Genomic DNA, 26213 nt, shown 5'->3' on the forward strand with positions numbered 1-26213 from the left:
AGTTGCTATCAAAACAGATAAAATGGGATTTATTCCTAGAAGGTATAACATGGATTCTATTCACAGAGTAATGAACAAAGAACACCACAGTATTACTAATCAGATATTGATTGCATTACTTTCTTCAGATACTTTCAGGGCTTTTGACAGATTTGAATGGTCCTTCTTAATCAAGACAGTGCAAAAATTAAAATTTGATCTAAAAATTATGGCTATTCAAATCCACAGCAGTGTTTGAAGAAAATGCCTCAGACTCCACTCTGTTCAAATTATACAGAGGCACAAAACAAGGATGCTCATGAATTCCTTTTTTATTTGCTACAGCAATAACATTGGCAAAATATGCAAGAAGTGGAAGGAGCCCCTGTGATAAAGCATCATACGCAAGCAAGCTAAGCATCCATGCAAGTTTAGCAGCAGGGCAAGAAGGCAAAGTTAACTGAATATTCCCTCCCTTCTCACACTAACTGTAAACAAACAAATATAAATATTTATACTAACCTTCCTTGCCTTCTTCTAATAAACAACTTAGTTTTCCAAATAAACATACCCAATGATGTAATACCCGATTAGATTTCTGTAACGTGCTCTATGTGATGCTACCCTTGAAGACGGTCCGGATAATTCAATTGGTGCAGAATAGAGCTGCCAGGTTGCTGACGGGGACTGGGCGTTGTTCTCATATAACCCTAGTTCTCCGTCAGCTCCACTGGCTCCCAATTGAAGTCCGGGCCCAATTCAAGGTGCTGATTATGACCTATAAAGCCCTAAATGGCTTGGGACCTGGATATCTAAAGGAATGTCTGCGTCCATATATGCCCTCCCACCCCTTGAGATCAGCAACAGATGCCTTTCGCCGGGAACCCTCTGTAATGATATTAGGAGGGTGAGTACCCGGAGGAGGGCTTTCTCTGCGGTGGCGCCCCATCTATAGAATGTGCTCCCCAGAGAGTTCCGCCTGGCGCTGTCGTTATTTGTTTTTCAGCCCCAGGCTAAGACCTTTTTATTTAAAACTTATTTTAATTGTTAAATTATTTGGATTAATAGGATTTTAAATTTTACCTGAGAATGCACCGGGGGTTTTTAAACAATTTTTGAAACATATGTTTCAAAACATATAGAAATGTTTTAAATAAATAAATAATAAAAAGTTAAGAAAGCCAGTTATTCAGCATATTGCACTGAAAACCATAAATTATACAGAAGTGGGTGTAACGTTCATGAACTCCTGACTCAGCAAAAACAAACTCATTCCTTTATAACTAAGCTTAATAAGCTAAAGCAATGGTGCCAAACCCATGGCACGCGTGCCACAGTGGGCATGCAGAGCCCTCTCTGTCAGCATGCGAGTCAAGTCATCCCAGCATCACCCTAGCATCTGATCACTGGATAACAGCGCACATAGGGGCCATGCACATGCTCGGAAAGGAGTACTGGCAGCAGGCGATGACGCCACAAGCCGCAACTCATTAGTTGTGACTCGTCCAAGCTTTTGCATGGCAGGTCAGTGCGCTGCCAAGGATATATATATATATTTGCTTGGACTGGCTGTGCGTTGTTTTTTCTAAACTAAAACCTCAGTTTTCAGGTTTTATTGCAGTGTTGGCACTTTGCGATAAATAAGTGTGTTTAGGGTTGCAGTTTGGGCACTCAGACTCGAAAAGGTTCAGCATCATTGACCTAGAGAAACTAAGAGAGGTTGAGAAGTTGGTGGACAAGACCAAAAGAGTGTCATGTCCTACTGGGAGGACTCATAAAAAAGAAGATTGGAACAGCTAACACAGACAATGAGCTTGAGGCAGCAGCTGACACAGCTGTGGACCAGTGCAGGGGCTGCCTGTGCTCTACCACCTCTTCCTCAGTTGGCATCACATTCATGGAGACTGTGCCAGTGCTGCTGGGGGGAGGGGCGGGGGGGGGAGAGAGCTCGGTGGGAGCCAGCAGGGAGCCCTGCTGCGCTGATTTCAGTATTTTGTTCTTTTGTTGGCATTTTTTGTTGCTTGGTTTCTGGTTGTTTTGGAGAATTTTCTTTCTTTTTTTTTGGTATTGTCTTTGGAAGCTATTACATGGAATACTGTATTTTGTGTATGGTGCTTTTTGTTTCTGCCTCAGCAGTCCTTCAGGTGGTTTTCATGTTTTTGCTGGTCCCCAGCTGTGGAAAGGTTGAAAACCACTGCTTTAGAGAATCCTATTCCTCAGAAGACAATCAAATAGCTGGTTTCTTCTTAAATAAAAGAATCCAGACCATCAGCTCCAGGATGTAAGTGGCAGGAATCCTCAACTGAATCTAGGAGTGATGGAAATGGAAGGTGATCTGAGGTGTACTCAGGCAAGGGTTAGACCCATGGTGAGATGTAGCAGGGCTAAAGGCAAAGGCTGAGCGCAGACAAGAGAGAATCAGATGTTGACACAGCATGGCCAAATCAGGGGTGAAGGAAGAGACAGGAAGTGGAAAGAGTCAGATAAGAACAAGACATGGCAGAATTAGAGGAGAAGGCAAAGTCAGGGACAAACAAGGGTCAGATGCCAGGCAAATACTTATCAGAATCAGAGGTGAAGGCAAAGTCAGGATCAAGTGAGACTCAAGACACAAGTGAAGCCACTGGAGGCTGAAGCCAAATCAGGAGCACAACACAATAACTGCAAAGACTTGTGTTGCTGTGGCAAAGCAGGACTAGGAAGCCTTTCCTGTGCCTCCTAACTATTCTGCAGGTTTACCATGGCCCAAATCCTGCAAACAACTACAGATCCAGTGTTAATCCAGGGGGTTCTTGCAAAGGAAACCAGGCTGCCTTCTCCATTATGTTGCTAGGAGGAACTGCTTTGGTCTGCAGATCCTTTCACCCACATAGGAGGTGGTGATGAGGATGATGATGATGATGATGATGATTTTTAAAATATAAGGGTCAGTTGTCTCAATGTTCAAAGAAGAACAATCTAGTTTAAGATCTTCCTTCTAGTTAAACAGATGCACGTTAAGCAAACCCTTCACTTATATAGGCCACAATTCTATTATCTCCCAAAGACATCTATACCTCCCATACAGCTGGCATGGAAAGAACTATGCTGGTGCACCCGTGCCAGTATCACAAGAGGGGAAAAGGGGAATAGGGAGAAGAACAGACTGGGGCCATGAACCAATGTCAATTCTAACTAGTACCCCACCCTTCTTCCCTTCACTTCCTTGGTCCCAACTAAATTTACACAGCTATAATAGCCAGTATGAGATGTAGTTTACAATAAATTGAATTGCTATTAATGGTCTACATTAAATTAAAATAAGTTTCTCAACATTATTACTCTGTCCTAGGAACAGATAAATGTAACTGGCTGAGGAAAAAAGGAGTTAGAACATTCTCTCCAAATGAAGTATTGTCTACATGTTTTAGACCTCAGTGAATAAAAATTGATGATTTTTATTGATCAGATTTGTTCATTTAAATTGGATTTTTTTTAAATAAAATGCTTTTTGAGGAAAATGTATCTAAAGATAGTTTTGTATTTAAGATACATTTGAGTCCAAAGGTTATTCACCATGAAATAAGGATTAGTTTTTAATTAAGTAGTGTGAGGCTGTATATTTATGCTATGTTTAATTTTTTTGGTAAGTGAATTGCATTAATCTATTCACAATGTCATGCTTTCCCAGAGGTTTCTGTAAGATTATTGGGCAATTTTTTTCTACGTAGAAGATAGTTTCGCGGTTCTCAAAACTGAGAACATTTGTGTTTGCAGAGATCACATGCCTCTTCACAGCAAAAATGTTATAAAATAAGCATGCAGAGTTAAGAAAAAGACATTAATCCCATTGAGCCTTTGCATATCTATGCATACAGAATCAACCCCTTACCTCTTAAGTTCTAAGTTTCAAAAATTTCAATGAATAGAAGATTGTTGGGACTGGGAATAGATCTGGCACATATCTGAGTCAGGAGGTGGCAAATAGTAAATATGAAAATGAATCCTTTTGAGCAGAATACTCCACAAGTCTTTGGATCTTTTTGTGTATAGTCTGAGGTTTATTATATTATTCTTTCCCTGGAGGAGAAAACCTATAATGGCAGCAGGCTGTGAGAGACCCAGTTGGGGAATAGTTTAATGAAGTTCCTCTACTTCCACTATAATCTGCAGGCATGCATGCAAATTATGTCAAAAACCATGATTTAAATCAAGTCTTACTGACAAGTAAGATAAACTGTGATTTCAATTGATTTGATTTATATCAAATCCACCCTGTTTTGGACTACAAAAAAGAACAACTCTAGACATTAGCCAATGCTCGGGGATGATGAAAATTGTAGTGCCAAATATCTGAAGAGTCCAAGGTTTGGGAAGGCTGAGTTAGAGGATGGAAAAAAATGAGGAAAGAAAGCAGTAGCACAGTACATATCACTTGTTTGTAAAGCAGGTGTGATTTGTCCTTATTTCTAATTTTTTGGGGTTTGATCTTACAGACCGGGTTTTTTTCCACAACACGTAACTGAGATGGAACATTATGTCACACCTCCATACTTTAGAGAAGAAAATAAGAAGCCATTCACCATTTTTAAATATATCAGTAAATAAAGAATATTCAGGTAAGAATACTTGGCTATATCTAAGAGCTTACAAAATCTGAACAATCTGAACTTCATAAATACCTTTTTCTGAAAACCTGAGACTCTCATTATGCTAATCACTGGATTCCCCTACCAGCATGTCTAGTTCAACTTGGAGCTCTGACCATGGGTGTACTAGATTTCATACTTGGACATATCTTAGAGATGGGCAAAAATGGGTTCAGATCTCTCCATTCTAGCTCAAGATTTCTCACTGGAAAAGTAGCAGTTACAAGTCTCATTTTTCTGCCTCCAGTTGGACTTAATTATAAAAGCCACCTTCTCAAAACTGAGTTCCACTTGATGTTTTGGAGAACAACTCCAATTACCCCCAACCATTGAGCATCCTGGTCGGGACTGAAGGAAGCTGTGATCCAATCTGGAGCTACTCAGGTTGGAAAAGATCGCTGTAAAGACACATATATGCTAATATGCATTATGACTGAATGTATTACAGTATTGGCAAGTTTTTCTCATACTTCCTGTTGAATCCGTGAGAGAAATTCTGAATTACCTGAACATTCCAGCAAGATCATGGGATATGCAAGCACAATACTGTTGCTGGAACTCATATTCTAGTTTCCACTTTTAATAAATATTTATTTATTAGATATTCTGCTTTTTTCTTTTCTAAAGAACCCAAAGCAGCTTCCAACACTCCTCTCAATTCTAACCCCACAACAACAATCCTGTGAAGTAGGTTGGCCTAAAAATCTGTGACTGGCCCAAAGTTACCTACTTGGCTCCATGACTGAACAGGAACTAGAACCCAGATCACCTAAGTCCCAGTCCCATGGTATTAACCACTACACTACACTGTACTACACTGGCTCTTCTCTCTCTCTAAGATGAAGTACTTAATCTTACAAGAACAGTGGAAAATGCTTGGCTATTCTTCCAACTAGGATTCTTTACTATTTATAAGAAGTCCAAGACCAACTACTTAGAAGTGCTATGCTATGCTAGTTGCAAAGTCGCATCTGATCCATTGCGACTCAATGGACAACATTCCTCCAGGCTCTCCTATCCTCCACCATCCCTCGGAGCCCACTTAAGCTCTCACCAACTGCTTCAGTGACTTCCATCTAGCCACCTCATTCTCTGCTGTCCCCTTCTTCTTTTGCCATCTATTATTCCCAGCATTAGGGTCTTCTTCAGTGAGTCTTTCCTTCTCATTAGGTGGCCAAAGTATTTGAGTTTCATCTTCAGTATCTGGCCTTCTAAAGAGCAGTCAGGGTTGATCTCCTCTAAGACTGACTGGTTTGATCTTGCAGTCCAAGGGACTTGCAGGAGTCTTCTCCATGACCACAATTCAAAGGCCTCAATTCTTCAGCGCTCAGCCTTCCTGAAGTAGTGAGGTCTAATTTAAAGGTTTATCATAATTAGGTTTTCATATGCTTGACATGTCAGAGTCCTTTCACAAAGCTTTGCAAGTCACAGTACTAAAGCTACAACAAATCCTCCTAAAACTGTTCCTTCCCTGCTTAGCACAGACAAACAGGAAAAAAACCCAGAAAATACAAGACAACCTTGAACCCAAGCTGAATACTGCTTCTTAGCCTGCTACCCTTTTAGGAGAAAATTGTTCTGCTCAGCTACAATTCCTGGACCCTGTCCAGTTTGACCATTGTCCTTGATGTAACATTGTCCTTGCTTCCAACCTTAGTTAACTACCTTCACCTAAATATAGCTTGAACACAATTACTCTGAAATAATGCATACCTTTTTCACATTGGTTGTGAGGCCTCAGTGACAATTCTGCAAGATCTAGTATTAGGACTCTTTCCTGGTAAGCATTCCAGGAGGTAATGACAGGTAGTTGGGGTCCCAGAAAGTTCCTTTTGCCCCACTCCAGCAATTCTAACCACTGAGTTTCATGAGTGTTCCAGTCAACTAAATCTTTCATCTATCACAATCTAGAGGTAGATTTCTAGGTGACATGCAGGCGACTTGCAAGAGTTTCTGACTCCCAGTGATCTAACAACTGGTTACCTCACAATAAATAATAAATAAAACAGGATACTGAGGTAACAACTCTAGAGGTAACAGCCAGGAGTGGATTTTTGTGCAAAAGGACTTTCTGACATCAGTGCTTTGTGTTGGTATTGATCAAATTCCTGGACTGAACCTTTACCTCAGAAGTACATGGCTCCTTGAATATTAATGAATAGTGAGCCATTATTTTGCACATGGCTCCAGCTGGTGAACTTCAAGGATCCTGGTGATAAAAAGTACACTCCACAAGCCTGAAATTTACCCACTCTGGTGTGTATCACTAGGATCTTCATGTTGGGCATAAAGACACCAATTAACCCACAGACACCTCTTTTGCTGTTCAAATGCCCCTCTTGATTATTATTTTATTTCTAATTTTGCTTAGTTAAAAAAATAATGGAGACTGGTAGGCTCCAAAGTGAAGTGTCAGGTTCTAGCACACCATCATTATGTCTCTGGGTCCCATGTTTCTCACCTTCAACAGTTTGTCTTCTATGAAATGAATGATGGAAGAGAAAAAAGGTAGATTTAAAAGAATGTCTTTGTGTTTTAGAGCTCTTCTGCTATTAAGTAAATAGACAAGACCCCCTGGATGCTATTTTCTGAGAATACCCACTGACCCAAAATGGTTGGAGACCATAGGCTAAAAAAATAAAAGTCCCATAACTCAGAAGTGATTTGAATATTGAGTTATATTTGTTGAGTTCAGCGTTGTATCATTATATAGCAATACGCATAGTAATTCTAGATGTAAAAGTTTAAAGAAAAACAACTTAAATAATTAATTGGGCTAGAGAGGAATAGGAATGCATATTTGGAAAAAAAATACCACTCAAACTTACTTCTTTATCTCGAAAGCTACCTTGAAAGAATTCCTATTCTGAAGTTCAGGAAGCAGTCCTGAAGGAAAACTAAGGACTTTCATATTTGTTCTGTGGTTGTGCGCATAGTCAAAATGTTGGATCAAGTGAAAAACAACAACAACAGATAAAATGGAGAACCTGAAAAGAAGATCTAGAAATGAGATTGTTACAGTGCTGCAGATATATGCTTCACTTACTCCCAGATTGCATTCCTGAAACTAACCTCTCCTTTGTGCATCGACATAGTTATATTCTTGTAAATCAGGGCATGTGCCTCAAAATGTTTCTATTGTTCCAATGAAAAAATCTGGTTTAATACAAGATTCTCCCTTCCCTCTTGAGCATTGCATCAGTAAGTGATGTAAGCAAAGGGGCAGTAGCCTTTTACACTGAGGTACCCAACATTTTTGGACCTATGAGTCACATTTGGGAATTAGAGAAATTGTTGTAGACAACTTCACAAAAAGATTCCCACAAAATATGTTCCTAGCATCATAATGGCTGTATGGAAGCCTAGTCAAAAATCAAGTAATTCACCCAGGAAACTGAGTACAAGTAGAGAAAGGGCCTGAACTCTGAAACCAATTCACATATTTGACCCCACAAATATGTCTTTGTGTGTATACATGTGAATGTGAAAAACAAGAAGAGCAAGGATTGGGAGGAAAAGAAAACTACTAAGAGTGAGGGGGAGATAGCATGACAAAGGAGTAAAGGAGAGAAGAATAAAGCTAAAGGCTACAAGGGAGGGGAAAGGGGAGACAGGGAAGGGCAAGAAAATTAGGAAAGGGGCTGGGGGAGAGAAACAATGAGGCTAGAGACTGGGAATAAAGGGAGTGAGAGAGGAAAGGTCCGTGTGGGCAAAAGACGGTTTGGCAAATCTAGAAAGCAACTGTTTCTATCTCCTCTTGCCCACTGAAGAGATCAGTGGCTGGTGTAGCAGCAGGAAGCAGAATTTAGTACTCTAACATTTTGCAGCGTTGTTACTAAAAATATTTCTGAAGGGGACAAAAAATAAAGACTTTTGCAGGTGACACTGGAGGTCCCCATAAGCAGTGTATTGGAGGCATTTTTTCTACACTATAAGAGAAACTGTCACCTTTCCCTACTCTTATAAGCATATTGCTCTAAGCTTGCTTACAAGAGGAAGAAAGACGGGAAAGAAGAACCCCTGTGAAATATTCCAGTTTCACAGTACATTGGGAGCTTCCTGCATAAGCTTTTGTAATAACAAAACAGCCAGTGTAGTGTAATGGTTAAAAGCATGGGACTGGGACTCAGATCATCCGCGTTCTAGTCTCCACTCAGCCATAGAGCCAACTAGGTGGCTTTGGTCAAGCCACAGGCTCTCAGCCCAACCTACCTCAAGGGTTGCAGCTGTGGGGATACAATTGAGAGTAAGAGGAAGGAGAGAATGATTTAAGCCATTTTGAGTTCAGTGAAGAAAAAATTGAGATATATAGGGTCCAGAAGTAGTCTTCTACTTGTGACCTTCTTATATTTTCTTATGAGATCTTCCATCATTTTCCTTAATGCAGAAAATCCATTAAGGAGAAAAAAAGGGAAAAGCTACATGATGCTTTCTAATTTCAAGACTTACGAGCCCTTTACCAGGAAGCACCCAGAGTTGCAGAGGAAGGCTATCTGGGGCTGTTTTGTCAGCTGCTATGATCCACCAATGGAATGATATGCTTAATAAATATGATTCACTTATACAATCCTATGTGCGACTACTCAGACATATGTTTTATTGTGTTCAATGGTACTTATTCCAAGGATGGTGTGCATAGGATTACAGTCCCAGCTACTTTTGTGAGAAAAAGCACAATTCTTTAATCATTTACTCAGTAATATGTAAGTTGTGAGCATGGTACTGCAGATTTAATAAACTTCGCACTCCATTCCACTCCACTGATTTGGCTATCCTTCAGTCCAAATCAATGGGCTATTTGCCATTTGTGTTTCCCTTTTTAAGGACTCTAACTTCAGTGGTGAGGGAAAGGCAACTGGTACATGCTCAGAGGTACTTTCCTTATAACTTAATCTTACCATCAAAACCAGAATCTTTGCCTGAATCCTGGTGAAGCCATTTCATTTCATTCTGGCATAAATTAAGTTATGGAAGTATACTTGGCAATAACAAAGAGAAAATAGGAAAGGTACAACAACCAAAAATGAAATATATGTTTTAAGAAGAACTGCTGGAGGAAGGAAAACAGCAGAGGTTGTTATGCATATTGCAACAGGTGTCATCATTCATTAATATCTAAAAATAATTTATGTGGGATATGTTTCATTACCATCCATTAATGCAGCAGGGGAGGAGGGAGAATTCAGCAGTAATTGCTCAGTGGGCTGTATGTTTTTTATTAACATAATGAATTCTAGAATATTAAGAATTCTAGTAGTTCTAATGTTGTCTGTATGTGTATATTTCTGTGCATGTACTCTGTCTTAATTCCATAAACCAGAAGAGAACTGTACACATAAATATTCTCAGATAAAATTCACCTCAGATAGATTTTGGATTACAAATTTTGAATAAAACTGTACATTCCACACACACCCCCGCCCCTGGGAGGAACCCCTTTAAAGGGATCTCAGATCAGAGTTGACAGTGGGGATTTTCCTGCTTGCTTCTGCAAATAGGATGCAGCTCTCCTTTGCATGGGCTACATCCCACCATGCTATAGCCTTTCATCCCCAAGCTCTGACACGAGATCAGTGATAACAGTGAGAATGGGCCTGCAGGATGTCCTGCCTCTGCTTTGTCCATCCTGCCTCCTTCCCACAATGCAGGAAGCAGTTGGGACAGATGAAGCCAGTTGAGTTTCTTTTGCTCCTCTGTTGGAGAAGCAAAGAAGACCCAACCTGCTTGCCTGCTATGCTTTCTTCCTCCATTGTCAGGAGCTGGGTTTGATGAAGGGTCAACCTAGTTCCTGTCACAATTCCATCAAAGAAGCAATGGGGACTAGGTTAGTTTAGCATCACTGCAGGCAGGTTTTCTCTAATGAGGAAGACCAGTACCCAGCAGAATCTGTTCTCTTGCTCATGGTCCATGAGGAAGATCCACCCAGTGTTTAGGGCAGGGAGCAAATGATGACAAGGGCATAGCCATGGTCACTTGATGTCATATGGACCATGGAGACCCAAGGCAGAAGGGCCCCCAGCCTAAAATTGATTCTGTACCCCCAATAAAGGGATTCAAACTGATGAAGTGAAAAAGAAAAACTTTGCATCAAGTATGAAGAGATAGGGAAAAACCCACTGAGGAACCGAACTGCTGTTCACAACTGAATTCAGTCAGAAGCTTGAGGCCTCTTCCCTACTTTAGTTCTCTATCAGACCTGAGCAACAGTTAGATGTATTAATGTATTATTTAATTAAGTAACACTGAGATGTATTAATCCGGTCAGGCTCCATAACAGATTGACTAGAACATAATTTAACATGTATAAATTACACTCTTTAGACAGCTGTGTGTGCATGCATGTCTGTAAACACATGCAAATATGCACCATGGACTGGTTCCTGTAGATTATTTTAATTTCTTAGCAACATCTCTTCCTCTAAGCCAGGTGCCAAATTTTGGCCAAAGTCAGCAGCACTATTTTTACCTACTTTACAAGTTGCAGAGCTGATACACGCATACTGAAAGCACTATGTTGTTCAGCTCAGCTCAGCTTCACCTCACTCACCACAACCGAGATTGCTTAATCAAGTTCTAATTACAGAACTTTTGGCAATTCATAATATATAAAGTAGCAAGAACTTCTGCCTTTGAATTCATATTTATGAGCTGAACTAACAAAAATATTCTCAGTTTAAACAATCATTTAAAACTTAATACATAAAACCCTTTGTGGATATACATATGCATAATAAAACAAATAAAAAAGCAACACAAATACCCACACTCATATCAATCAATGCAATGCACAGAAGAATCATTGCATAGGACTATAGCACTAACATAACTAAGAGTCTATGAAGTTCAATGCTTCTGTAATAAAGGGGATTAAAGTATTATGACTCTTGATAATAAAACATCATAGTGCCTGGAAGAGGAAAGGAATTCCTTGCCTACCACTGAAAAGATGTCAAGATAGGTTCCAGGCTCAGTGGACCAATGCAAGCATATTTTTATTAGCAGGAGTACTGATCTTATCTCCCCCAACCGTGCCTCTGAGACTTCTCTCTGAGCTCAGTAGCAATTCTGACAGTAAAAAGGTAAAGGTTTCCCGATGACATTAAAGTCCAGTCATGTCTGACTCTAGGGGGCAGTGCTCATCTGTTTCCTAGCCGAGGGAGCCAGCGTTTGTCCGCAGACAGTCTCCGTGGTCATGTGGCCAGCATGACTAAACACCGAGGTGCATGGAACACTGTTACCTGCCCACCGAAGTGGTAGCTTTTTATCTACTTGCATTTGCATGCTTTCGAACTGCAAGGTTGGCAGAAGTTGGGACGAAGCAACGGGAACTCACTCCGTTGTGCAGATTTGAACCGGCGACCTTTCGATCAACCAGCCCAGCAGCACAGCAGTTTAAACCACTGCGCCACCTGCAGTCCCAATTCTGACAGTAGATATACAGAAATTAATTTGTTCCCTGGTAATGCAAAATATTTTGGGTGGCTTGATCTTGAACAGCCAATTAAAACCCATTCTATTAATATAAAAACTGCTCCTGACAGAGTTTTTTTTTTTTTTAATGCTAGAACTTGATTTACTGACATTTATTGAGGTTTTAACAGCTGCCAGTATTTACCTTTACACCACTAGGTAAGCTTCAAGATGTAAAGTATTCCATAACTGCAGGGTCATAATGGAGAAGACCCTCTTCATGAAGCAAAATGCTTCTTACAAAAGGTAAACTCCCAAAAAACTATGTGTATGAGAGAAGCAATGAGATCCTAACTGGGGAAGGTGATTTTATACTATCTGAAGCTCAGATTTTTATTCTATATTAGGCAAGCTGCCAAATGGACTTCTTTTTTAAACACTAACTAAAATTTGCATTAGCTTTGTTAATTAAAAAAAAGTTAGTTTCTCTGCTTCTGTTTTCTACCTTCACCTTCAAGGCACCCATGCATTTCACTTATACATGGAAACTATTCTGAGGCCTGTATTTTATATTTTCAAAAACTGTTTTTTTTCCTTGTTTCTTCTTTCCAGTAAACCTTGACAGTATTCCAGATACAACCTGACAGCACTTCAAGATCTTGTGGAGTAGCTTTACTCATCCTGGTGCCCTCAAAATGTTTTTTGTTTGTTTTTTTGCTCCATATCCTTGGTGTTATACAGAAATTCTCCCAGCAGCACACTTGTGAATTATACCAACCATTGAAGTTAGATACAAGTGCTACTACAATATAGGTACCTACATCTATGTAGCTATGCAATATGTATCTAAGAACTCAGTACTTGACACCTTATTATTCTCACATTATATTGTTTTGATTGGCACTAGTACAACATGGATAGGTACAAATATATCTAAGATATGAGAAGTTCCAAAAGACAAATTCCAAGTTCCAAGAGGATATAATTAGTTTCTGTAGAAAAGCTCCTGCTAAAATCCACATTGCAGCACGACCCACTAACAAGTGCCCTCTGGAGTTTATTATTCAGAACTACAACCTGTTTGTTTACCTGCCTCTCACTCTGACCCAAACAATGGTGGCAATGTGAAGGACAGTACAAAACACTGATGACTGCCTTGCTTGGCTCTTTGCCAAGCAAACAAGTGGTAGCAATGATGAGAAAGATTAGGAACAACAGCATCTGCAGACAATGTTTGTGAAATGACAGACTTGTGAAGGGAGGGGATGCACTGTGGATGTCTTGGCAAATTGCCCATTGGTCCCCTGCAATTATCTGTGTTTAAGACAGCAGTTCCCTGAAAGTCTATTTCCACTATTGATACACTCAACAATTTGACAGAGCTCTTAGTCAGAAAAACAGAGACAAGTAGACTACTCCAAAAAAATGACGGGCATTCAAGCAGAACAAGCAAGGAGACTTCGCTTGATTCGTCCAATGTTACTATTTTGTCAGTCCTTTTATTTTTAAATGATATGACTTTCAGTTATGAATTATTTCAAAATAAAAATACAGACTAGTCAGCTACCTTATTCCAAAGAAAATAAAACCTTCTTACTTACCTAAAGATTGCAGCCTTAGGGTTTCGGTCTGAGAAGTCAGAAATGACAGCAATACTAGCCTTACTCACTGCTACATCAGAATAGGAATGTATTATGAATAATGTTGCAAAAGCAACTCATTCCTTTTTCTTTTCAAATTTTATAAGAGACCTGTTGCAATTACCTCTTAAATAAAATATATAATACATTAAACAGGATGCTATAGATGCCAAAATACAGAAGCTGCAGTGATAAGAGTTTCTGACCTTCTGTAGAAGTTTCAATATGGATGGCATTACCAAAAGGAAATCCTGTACTTCTAGATATTCCATTCCATCCCACCCACTGAAAAATCTGCCTGGCAATATAATTTAATTATGGTAGTGGAAATGCTATGTAACAGAAATGGAAATTTGGTATATCTTGCTGCCCCACTTATGTCTGTAAAGACACAATCCTATGGCCTCCCATCATTGTCAGGGAGGTCATAGGATTATTCAATGTTGTCTCAGCTATGACGTCATGCTGAGGTAGGGAGGGGAGGGATTTTGGGGCCACACACTTAACACCAATTTGAATAGCCATTCCAGCCTCCTTCATCCCCCCTCCCCCTCTATTCTATCTAGATAGAATAACGAGCATGAGGCATGGTGGAAATTGCTGCTGCCATACCTCATTCCAGGCAAAGGATACACATAAGCCTCCAGATTCAGAGGCTTATGTGCAGTGAAGCCTCAGGGCATAGGATTGTGAGCTAAATAACTTTTAATATCATACCTGTTTTTTCATATAAAACCATCAATTACTTAAAGATACTGTCTGTTGTATTAACAGAAATTGTCTGAAATAGCAAATTGCTTGGGGAATGCTGCCATTTTGAGAACAACAGTATTCCCAAACTAAGAAGGTGGTGCATTCCCACTGAAGTACATCGTGTTCACTTTGCCCAGTGTAATCGATTACAGCACTGAGGTTTGGACATGCAATGGAAAAGCCCTGAAGAGAACATATAGTTATGACATTATAGTCATCCATTAAAGAAGATCTATAAGAACAATATAAGGTTTCAGAAATTTGCCAAGGAATAATTTGGGGAAAGTGAAATGATCTTCCTTTTATATATCTTTAGTTAGTATTCCAGATTTATAGGTGAAGACATATTTTTCACAAGCACTTCACTGGTATAGTTTACTGACTGGTGCAGATGCTGCTTTGAGGTTTGAGCCAATTGCTTCTTATCTGTGCAAAGTTACGTATATTTGTAGACTTAAATATTATGCTGTGTATATCTTCAGTGCTTTCTCTTCCAGATAGTCAATGTATGTCTGGCAACTATCAGAAAAGGAAATGGGAAGAAGAAATGCACGTGAAAATTGGGTTTTATATACCAAGAATCTGGAGAATGTTAAAAGTTTGTACAAAATCATTTATGAGCTACATTGTCACTGCTGCACAAGTGACAGTGGCAGTGAGAGCAGAATTATTCTGGATTAATTCACCACAGATGCATGTCACCTTGCACTGGAGTTCCAAACTTAAAATCCCTCCTTTGTACTTTGGGACCACTGCCCAGTTGTGTCCCCTCATTACCTGTTTTGCTGATGCATCTAAAGACAAAACAGTTCTACTTCTGATATCTGGTGATTCCTCTTCTCTGTTTTTGCTCTCAGGTTGTTCCTTTTCTTTTTCTTTCCTCAGCACACCAATTCCATTCTTCCCCTTCAGAGCAGCAATCACTAGCTCTTTTCCATCTCGCCTAGGCACTTCTTCATGGCGTTTTCTCTCCACATATGCTATTCCTTCTCCCCACATTTTTCTGAGGAGAGGCGGCATTTCTCCCCCCAGATTTTGGGGTGCCAGTTCTTCCAGTCCTATGACCCCCATTAAAAATCAGTTTTTAGTAGAAGCTGGTACCCCAGGATTCCTTCTTCCCATCTCTTTCACAGTTTAACTAAGCTCCTTCCATAGAGTTTATCATCTTCAGTCAAATGTTTCTTTTCAAAGAAAGGAGAGATTTCTGGGGATTCCTGAACTGTTGAGCTTAGGCTATATATGACATGGAGGGGATACTGGCCTCTTTCTTCTTCTCTTAATGGTATGATAAGAACTGTCCCATGGGAAGTTGCAAAAGAGGGAAGAATCACAGCACCCCTTTTGGTGGGAAGCCTGCCAAAGACTGAGCAAAATGCTGAAAGGCTGAGGGAATCTAAGTGTTTCCATAGAAACAGGCCTAGAAGATGTCAGTGGCTCCATTAGTTCTTTAGAGTGAAAAACAATTTACACTTGCTTCAGGCGACACATAGGCCCAAAGTTTGCCCAGAGGAACTCTTCTAAATTGGCCTAGTTTTCTGTTCAGTTAGATCTAGTCTGGCCTTACATGAAAGAAATTTAAGATGGAAGTTTGCCATAACTATATTTTTCCACAGCACATGCTCTGTTTCTAAAATTCTATTCCATTTTTTAGAAAGCTATGTAAGCGTCTAATTGTGCAATTTCCAAGTTCTAATTAACTCTGATTATCTAAAAAGTACACATATAATCATTCTCTCTCACACACACCTGGTTCAGATGTGTTAAAATTAGCCCAAGAGTGGTTTTCAGTGCCTTCAGATTATTCTTAATAGTGTTAACAATTGAAAGGCTATACATTGTTGAAATTTCATGTCTTAAACTATTTAAGAATATCAGCCAAAATAAATGTAAATAAAAGTTTTTAATTTAAGTGTGTTATACCTCATTTTAAATGTGTGTTTTATTGTCCCCCACCCCCATTAAATTGATATTTCTGCCCAGGTACTGTTACTATTGAGATTTATATCAACCATGTTAAAAGTACAAACAACAGTGGAAAATCTGACAAGTTAAATCAAATTCTGGTCAGTTTGGGGAACATTGCTCAAATTCAAGATTTTCTAGACGACCCATGTCACTGATTGTGAGATTATATGAATGACATCCTTGTCTCATTTTGAGACAGAACAGCTAAGTGTAATAAGAACACCATGTCTTTTGAGTTGGTTGCCTTACAAAGCTTGGTACTCTTTATGCTCATGCTTTTATGGGCCAACCCTTAAGGTGATCAACTGCTATACAATGTTAGCTGACTTATTTGCTGCAAGACACTGTAAGTGGCATAAAGCAACCAGGCCCATTGTTCCTAAAACAGGCTAGGACAGACAACTGCAGAGAAATCTGGATGGTACTGACAGGAACCATGATCATGGGTTTTGGAGAAAGCAATGGTGGTGGTATAGGTATAAATATGCAGCAATTTACTAAGGAGAGACTGATATCATGACAACATAAACATTTTTTTTCTTTGCCTTGCTTTTGGACATGGATTATTATTGTGAATGAGCCAGGATGCTAGTCCATGCAGTTGGATCACTCCCACTTTCCAGAATCCAGAACTGCTTAGCAATCCAGGGATTCTGTGTATCCCTGGCTTGGCTAACATGACATCCAAACCAGGAACTCTAGTTTGTCTTTCCCCTGATATGTCAGAGTCATAACCCAAAAGAAAACTTTGGTTTGATTTGTGAAATCTTAGTCTGTTAAGTGTGACAGCAGCATCCATTTTTTTCTTTCGTTCTTTCTTTCTTTATGTGAGCCTATTTTGTGAGACATTAGTTGGAAAACTGGGACAAGCATAGAGGAAATAATTAAATGAAAATAGATCACCCCTAGGATGAATCGCTGGGTAAATCTCCCAGGAACCTGAAGCCACTGGAAATAATGACCAGACTATTAAAAAGTGAAAAACACTTAGTTAAGGCTCAAAACAGAAGAGAGACTGGTAGCACTAAGGGAACTAGAAGCTGGCATTACAAATTGATGTTTGAAGGATAAAATTGTAGTGGAAAACTCAGATATGCCTACCACAAGAAGCTATGCTAGATCAGACCAAGGACATGCAATTCAATGGTATTAAAAAGCTTCTGCCAGCATCAACTATACTTTTAACAAGGTAAGTAATATTATGTTTGACTGTTATGGTCCAAAGCTATCCAGGTGTAGGTATACCTAAGCCCACTGATTTTATTTGGGCTTGATGCACCCAATTATGTACTAGATTGGACCATTAACACCATTTCATTAAAAATGAAGCTTTTTATAGGACAAGTTACAGTAAAAAGATAGCTCTTTTGCTGCTTATCCAAGCACCACTAGGTGTAGGCTGAGGCAGGAGGAAGGGGAAAGCTACTTGCCAAACCCATCATTCTATCCCCAGGCATATTTTTACCATATGGAACTGTCAGTTGGCACCACTTAGTGTGCTGCTTGTGTTTAGGAATTGCAAGACAGGAAAGAATACAATTGTCAGGGGACTTATGTTTTGCCCTTGCTACATCCTGACTTCTGCACAGCAATGCAAAAATGTAATTATTAGTTCAGGGTGTGTAGTTGAGTTTTCATTAGCCTGTTCTTTGCTGCTCTAACAGAACTGCTCAATAAAATGGGTTCAGTACAGCCCCAAGTAGGTATGCACAAAACATATAACCTCAATACATGAGGAAGGAGAGCCAGCAAAAGGATACTAGCTCTGCCCAGTCAGGCTCCAGCTCTAGAGGCTGTCTGCACAGGGAGCCTCCACAAACACAGCAGGCTATCTGGTACTGACTGTCAACTTCTACGAGACTGACAAGAACAGCAGTTGACTCTTATGCCCCCCTTCTCCTACTTGTGTATCAAGGCAACAAGTTTCATGTACCCCTGTAGAGGGTATAGCATTTTCAGGTAAGTATATGTTGGTCTGAAGCCTAAATGTTCCATGAACAGTAATACAGGTGGTTTGCATGGGATCCACAGTTGACTTAATTTCCTACTGCGATGTTGTTTGTTAGTAAGCATAGTGTTGCTGCTAGTGGGTGCCCTTACCTGTCCCCAGCCAGGACTGTGGTGGGAATGAACTTTCCAGGTGGCTAAAACAAAATATTGGTTGGCTCCCAAGTACAGTCACAGTCTGAACTAGTACCTGTCAACAGTTGCATTCTGAAGAGTTCCCCACAGTATGCATTGCAACAAACCATAAAGTTACCAGAAGACATGTGCTAGTCACATCCCTCATACTATAAAACGACACTGGAAAGAGACACTCCTGACTACAGATGCAATCTGAGAAGCAGCAGAACTAGTAATGTTGTAATACAGTATGTTGTAATAATACATTATAAGATCAACAAGAATCAACTTTTAACATTGCTGTACAACTGGATGATGTAACAACTTATAAATTGTGCAGCTAGTCACAAATGTTCAATTGTCAATGGACAGCCAAGTACTATTGAATGATATGCTCTTGATGATGATAAACAATTCACTCAAATGAAGTATACAGAGATGGAGTAAGCAACTATTTTTACTACAGGGGCGGTCTTTGTACAGCCCTAACAAGATATCAACTCTCTAGGCAGGATTTGCAATCACATCTGTATTTTGTACAGCACCTTCCATACAATTCTTATGAAATAAAGGTTAAAATAGTTGTGGTGCTGAAAGATTACTCTTCCATGGGGTTTCTAGAGGCAGAAGAAATTGTTATACAACTGCAGATGTCCCACTGCCTACATAATAATTCAATTCTTCCTTTAGTTTTGCCATGCCCTTAACAAAATCACATAATCTAGTGGCAGTTGCATCTGTAGATACAATATAAATGGTTTTATTTTTGTCACCTCTGAACATGCCATCATTGTAACTGAACAGTGGTATAAGTTATGTAAGTTCTAACTGTAAGTTATGTTGTAAGAAATGGCATTAGCAACAAGAAAGAAAATGGTAGTGAAATAATTAGTTGGTGTGTGAAAGAGACAGAAAGCAAAATCCTTGATAGGGATCAGTTATGAAATGTTCAGTTTTCATGTCTTATACAAACCTGCAGTGCTGCTGCATTTGAAATAATGCAAACAGTTTGTCATCCTATCTCATAAAGGGAATCATGGAGCTTAAGAAAATGATAACCAAAACAGTCAAGAGGTGGGAGCACCGTCCTTATAATGAGTGGTTATGGAATTTGGGATTTTTTAGGTTTTGGGGTGGGGAAATGAAGCCAAGTCGAATAGCAGGGGCTGAGGTTTTGAAAATTTTGAAATATTATAGCAGTTTTGAACATTAAACTAGCACAATACATTTTGCTGCTTGAGACAATGAACCCTGACCCCTCCCTTATTCAAGTACAAAAACCTATTAGGCTGGCAGTTGACTCTTAGTTCAACACTGGTGACAGAGTAACATTTTGCATGGTGCCAGAGAGCAGAATAGTAGCTTAGGGGGTGCAGGGAAAGCCCTATAACTGCCCACAGCATCATCTATTCCACATCCCTCAGAATCTGTTGACTGCCACCTCATTCTGCTTATTGGTAAGCTTGGGCCTTTGGGAAACTATGTGGTAGCGTTGGGTAAGAATCATTATATATGGACAAAATAGGTAGAGTTTGAAGGTTATGTTTGCACCTAAATCTCCCCATCCCATCTTTAATGAAAGATCTGGTAAGCTTGGTCTTAAAATATCATCTGGTAACAGAACCAGTCGGTGCTGTGTAATATTCTGCGAGCAAACACTATAGCCAGTCTATCAGGCTATTCAACCTAGCCATATTTACCAGGGGCCTCCTTGATGATCTTGGAATTTCAGAGCAAACCAACATTTGATGCAGGAAGAGAAAAACATTCTTTCTTCGTTGTGACACTGCAACAAAAGTTCCTCCAATGAAACTTACTGGAGGACAAGCATTGCATTATAGAGTACAGAAGAAGCCAATGGCCATGAACTTACATAGTTTTTTAAATAGGGATTAGACAAATTAATAGATAAGCCTATCAACAAGTATTAGTCATGTCAGTTACAGTGAACCTCTTGGCATAGAAGTAGTACACCTCTGCATACCATTGCTTGAAAAGCAAACCATGTGAGGAATGATACAGTCTTCTTGCCTGGTTTATAGATTTCCTGAAAGATTCTACCTGTTTCCCCTGAAAATAAGACCAGGTCTTAAATTAAGTTTTGCTCCAAAAGATGCATTAGGACTTATTTTCAGGTGATCTCAGGTCTTATTTTTTCTTACAAACGCTGTAAAATTCTTGCCCTGAGAGTCCTCCATGATTTCTTTCTTGTACTGGACAAAATAGCTCTTTCTTTTTGCACCCATCTTGCATTTTGTATCCATGCATTAAGTACGTCTGTTACAACACCTAACGTATTGAATTATGAAACACATCCATCCGTTATCAAGTACGCATGTTATTTCTGCGTTGTGTCTGTACTATGATTGGTCATTCAGCAATAAGTCTTGCGTTCATCTGTTTACACAGGCATCTACCTCTTGTCCAAAGGCACCCACTTGGGGATTTATAAATACTTAATTATAATGCATATTATCATTTATTTTAAGTATTAATGTCACTAATATTATTTATTTATTAACATTGTTATTTTATAATTCAATACATCTATCATGTGTTGCAAGGGACATACTACTGTGTTCCCCGATCTGTCTGGTTGATGATCTTGACTGGGGCTTATTTTTGGGGTAGGGCTTATATTACAAGCATCCTGAAAAACCATGCTAGGGCTTATTTTCTGGTTAGGTCTTATTTTCAGGGAACACGGTAGCTGTTCAGCTTCGTGGTCCAGTGAGGCTCTTATGTTCTCTCTAGTTCTGCTGGATGTTTATGCATATTGCTGAGAAAAAGCCATCCTTTCATCTAGATGCATAGTATTTTTCTTAATTTTTCTTTTCATCTTATGATTTTTCTGAAGGAATTCATACACTACTGGACACCAAGATCCATTTCTACCTTCTATCACAGTCTTCTCCAAGCTGACTGGGGGATAATGGGAGTTGTAGTCCAACACATCTAGCAGATGTAACCTCTTAAAAAGTCTTATGGGGCGGGGGAGGGGGGTGGTTGGCCAGGCAAGGACAAATGTATGCAGACTGCATAGATTTCTGTCCTTTCCTGGCCAGTGGGGAAAAGACTAAATAGGATTCTTATCTGTACAAATCTCCATTTTGCAATGATGACCATCTGGAATGCACAGCAAAATCTAAGCGAAGAACATATACTTACGTGAGTGATAAGATTGTGGTGGAATGGGGGTGGGAGTGAGGAAATCCAGAAGTATGAACAATGAGTGAGTTCCTCATTGCCACTTCAACATTCCTTTTCCCAGTTCCTCCCTGTTTGTCCCAGGAACTAGTTGTGCTTGGTTAATATGTATTTATGTATCGTTTATACTTGCCTTGGATGAGAAATCCTTTTCTACTGCTGCATAAATGCATCATTTGTATGAGTCAGAGATCAAATTGGGGGGAGGAGATTTCAGAAGAAAATAATCTTGGATTAAGTCCAATCTGAACAGTTCAAGGTAAATCTATGTATGCATGTGTTTAAACAACTTATGAATTGCCATTCACAGCGAGAGCTTGGACAGTTAAAGCACTTAGGTGGCAGTACAAGCAAACTTGTCTGAAGATCGCAAACACTTCAAATGGCAAGTCTCGAGGTTCATCTTACTCAAAAACAGTGTATGCTGCATTCTTTCCTCCAATTCATTCATCATCCCAAGCAGTCTTGTGTAGACACTGCACTGACACATAGGTGTGAACCAAGTGTAATACATCCATGGAAAAGGCACATTCATGTATGAAGCAATTTACACTCACCAGAACCTTTTGGAACAATTGAACAAAGGAAACAAATATAATACTACAGACTTAGAACACTTTGTACTTCAATTGCTTCAGTCTATTTTTGGCAGTTAGAAATAGGAAATCTATTGTCTTCTAGCCAAGTAGTTATGATTTTTTCTGATATTGCAAGAATGTGTCTGTGCCTTCAGGAGACATCTTAAATGTTACTCCATAAAGTGAAACTATTATATTACCATTAGGAATTTCCACTAATTACTTCTATTTACCTTTGTAAGCTGCTCAATTAGCTATATATTCTTGAAGGTAGGTGACTTGAAGGTGACTAGATTTTAGAAAATATTCTATTCTGTTGCACAGAATCTAAATCTCAAAAGTTATTCTCTGTTCATTTTGGAGCAAATCCTCAGAGTGGTGACTCTTTCAGACCTGAAGAAAGTCAAGCTTGTCCCTTTCCCTAAGTTACACAACTATTCTTCCATTGTCATGCCAAGCAAAAGCCACCCACAGACACTCCTTGGGACAGGCACTGGGTGGATCTATTTAATAACCATAGCTAAGTATGCAGCTTGCGATAGGAAAGGACTTTAGATAGGAAATTCTTGGATGAAAGATCTCCAAGCCTGGGTAATTTAATCAACAGCTGCTCTGTCACCACACTGTATTTAAACTATGCATGGGAAAGTTGGAAGCCAGATGGTATCCGACAAAGCACAACACTAGATTGTGAATGAACACTTTTTACTTTACTCAGCTGAGCTACAATATTTAAAGTTTCATGGTTAATTCATGTGATCCTCTTGAAGTTTTGATTTATAGGAAATGAGAATCTTGGTTTGCACCTTAGGGAATGGCTGGTATAACTCCTAGTTTGCATGCTAAGGATTCAGTCCAAGGTTCAGTCCAAAATAACCTCAAGCAAGACTGAGAAAGATTTCTGTTTGGAGCTGTTACTAGTAGTTTTCAGCTTTTCCAAACCTGGTACCCAACTTTATTACAAAAATGGGGACCAATTACTTGATATTTCCCCTATATCTGTAACCTATTTGTTGTGTATATTTGTATTGCCATTTATTGTGACTTTCCTTAGACTGTGTGACAAGCCATACTGGATCAAATTAAGGGTTCAGCATTCTGTGCACACAGTGGCCAATAGCTATCCACAGGAAACCCACAAGCAGGCCAAGAAATTGCATCCTTCCAACCCATGATCTCCAGCCACCGCTGTCCATAGGCAGCATTCAACTTTCAGGACTAGAAGGCTCTGTTAGCCTCATCCTCCATGAATTATCCAAACCATCCAAATTTGTGGCCATTGCTTCATCTTGCAAATTCCACCATTTAACTGTGCAGTCTGTGCATAAGCATTCCCTTTTATCTGTCCTGAATTTCCTACCTCCCAATCCTCTTCCTGGGATGATCCCAAGATGTAGTATTATGAGATGGGGGCACTGATTCCCAGCTGTGGGAAATGGCACACAATACTTAGCTAGAAGAACCAGGGTCCTGATACAGTATGAAGGCAGTTTCCTATGTTCCAACTTCTTTACAACTACAACTACATCTGTACATGTGAAGCATCACATGATACTCTTCTTTATGGACAGTGCCCCCATAGCTCCTTAGAATGTTAACCAGGATCTGATTTGCAAGATGATACTCATAGCAAGTCAGGGAGCATCTAATAAGTGGGATGTCCCACTTTAGGAAAATAAAGTGAAGGAAGCTAAATCATACTTCAATTTATTCAATATAATTTTAACAAGAACATTCCAAGCAGCTATGAGCTACGGAACAACAATGCTACCTTTCATGCAAGTTGGCTTTATTTTACAACTCACATAAAGAACAGTGAAAAACAAATTTTCTGCTGCTTTTTTGATGCATTTCACCATATAACGTAGTGATGTATTCTACCATAAACTGTTCCAATAGGCAGTCTTTAGATAGCAGATATAGGACAAACATGTGTAACCAAGTTGACTATGAAATACCAAAAATTTATTAGAGAAAGGGGGAAAAACTGAGGTAGCAGCAAGCCAAGCATTACTTTTAGATAACCGAGTCTTTTTAACTTTCATGCCTACCTAACTTCCGTATCTCTTAAAGTTTAAATTAAAGCCAGGAGACAGAGAGAATAAGTTACCCCAGGCAACTCATTTTTGGTCCTCTTTTTAGGGAATTGACTTTGAGAGGCAAAGCTTACCTTGATTTCTTTAACGACTCCATTCTTCTTGTGAATTTCATGCTTTAAGAAGTTATTCCTTTTCTGACTACAGTGTAAATGCCCATTGGAGAGACAATTAGGATTAGCCATTTGTTGTCAACGAACAGATTCCTAGCCCCTAGGAAGGTTTTGGTACTTCAAACTTTTAACAAGGCGACGCGGGATGAGCAAATAAAAGTCTCCTACAGAGAAACCTGTAAAAAGGCATCCAACTGGTCTGGCTGGCTTTTCCAGAAGATATTACTAATCGCTTCACAGAATCTGAGCAGCGAGAAGGGATCTAGTCTGTTCCGTTCTATCCCAAAGAGCGAGAATGGCAAAAAGGTACTTTTCAAAAGCAACAACACGAAGTGTACAACTCATGCCGAGTACTATGCTTCTAAACTGTGACTCAATAGGATTACTGAAGCTAGTTTTTTAAAAAGTGGGGCGGAGAAGAAGCGGGAATCCTTAAAGGCACACGGCCTTAATGCAAAGCGTCGTGTTTCTGTCGAGCATGCTTCAAAAGGCCAAAATGTAATTGCAGTGGTAGCTACGGATAAGGAGGTCGGGGGAAGGAGAGCGACGGATTGATTAATTCGTTTGTTTGTTCTACAACCAGGATTTTGCGGCCAGGAGACTCTAGTTCTGTCCACCTCAAGACTGTTTTGTCAGATGTCTATAAGTGTACACATTTGTAAAAAATAAGGTAGCCCACCACCTCTGGAATGCGACCCGGGGGAGAACTGTTTTTATCCCCATGAAGAAAAAGTTCCACTTTAAGAACTTCGTTAGCACTCTAGTTAAGTAAACACATCAATCCCGTCTGAGGCAAAACTTCCATTGAGTACTGGCTCGTTTTAAAGCCTTGGAAAATGAGTTCAGTTTCGGGCTCCTTAAGGCCTGTAACAATGGGATTAGCTAGATTTCGATGTCAAGCGAATAGCTGGAAGGCGGGAAACGGAGGCCGGCTATACGCTGGCCTGCTTGCTCGCTCGTTCAGTTATAGGGCTGCACGCCGAGGCTGCATTTGCAATCAAGCCAGAGCATATCGCCTTGGCTGCCCCTCTTTTAGGTCTTGGGTCTGTCCTGGGACCCCCGCATGTGTACTTATGGATAGACTGTTGGGAGCCAAGAACCATTCTCTGTTTTGCGGGAGAGCAACAATTTTGTAACGGGTTTGTCAAGCACTGCTTCTCTGTCAGGAGAGTAGTGTGAAGTTAAGAAAAAAGAATGCACCTAATTAAATCCCCCCTTTAAAGAACGGCATCCCTAGTCCTTACTAGAGCAATGCAACAGTAACTAGTTGTATGCTTGTGTAGCTTCATGTTTTTCCTTACACATACAACCTGCAGGATTCATTGGGATTTACTCTTAAGGGATAGAGAAGTCCCAACCCATTCAGACAGTTGTATGAGAATCTGGCACAGGTGCCCCTCCATGAGCTCTGCCTGGCTGGAGCAACCCAGAAGGACCCAGCTGCATCAGCAGAAGTCTCAGCAGAAAGGTGGAAACCACTGGTGGGTTCTCACTGGCAATAGCTCCCCCTCCAGCCCACAGGGCAGATTATCATAATCTCCATAGCATCTTGGTTTCCGGGAGAGGGGTTTGAATTTGACTTATTGACTATATAAACCAAGAGCTGATTCCCTGTCTCTCCTCTCCTCCAGTTTCAGTGAGAGAACAACCTACAATTCATGCTCTGGGTGGTATGCATCAGGATGGTTTAGGAAGGGGTGTGCAATTTGCCCCTTTACTG

The 26213-nt window shown here is 39.9% G+C and overlaps 1 protein-coding gene across 7 annotated transcripts in view; it reads right to left on the reverse strand.

The window, feature by feature from the left end:
• SPTLC3 (serine palmitoyltransferase long chain base subunit 3) overlaps nt 1–24859 on the reverse strand; it is a 106801-nt gene extending 81942 nt beyond the window's left edge. For all 7 annotated transcript variants that reach the window (XR_006417020.1, XR_006417018.1, XR_006417022.1 and 4 more), the window contains exon 1: nt 24455–24859. Coding sequence is in view for 2 of the 7 variants with exons in the window: in XM_044454306.1 (XP_044310241.1) it covers nt 24455–24565 (111 nt within the window). In the remaining 5 variants the exon portion in view is untranslated. The remainder of the gene's footprint in view (nt 1–24454) is intronic.
• Nucleotides 24860–26213: the final 1354 nt, after the last annotated feature.

This window comes from Varanus komodoensis, unplaced genomic scaffold (assembly GCF_004798865.1).
Source record: "Varanus komodoensis strain SLA01 unplaced genomic scaffold, ASM479886v1 scaffold7_3, whole genome shotgun sequence".
Classification (NCBI taxonomy): domain Eukaryota; kingdom Metazoa; phylum Chordata; class Lepidosauria; order Squamata; family Varanidae; genus Varanus; species Varanus komodoensis.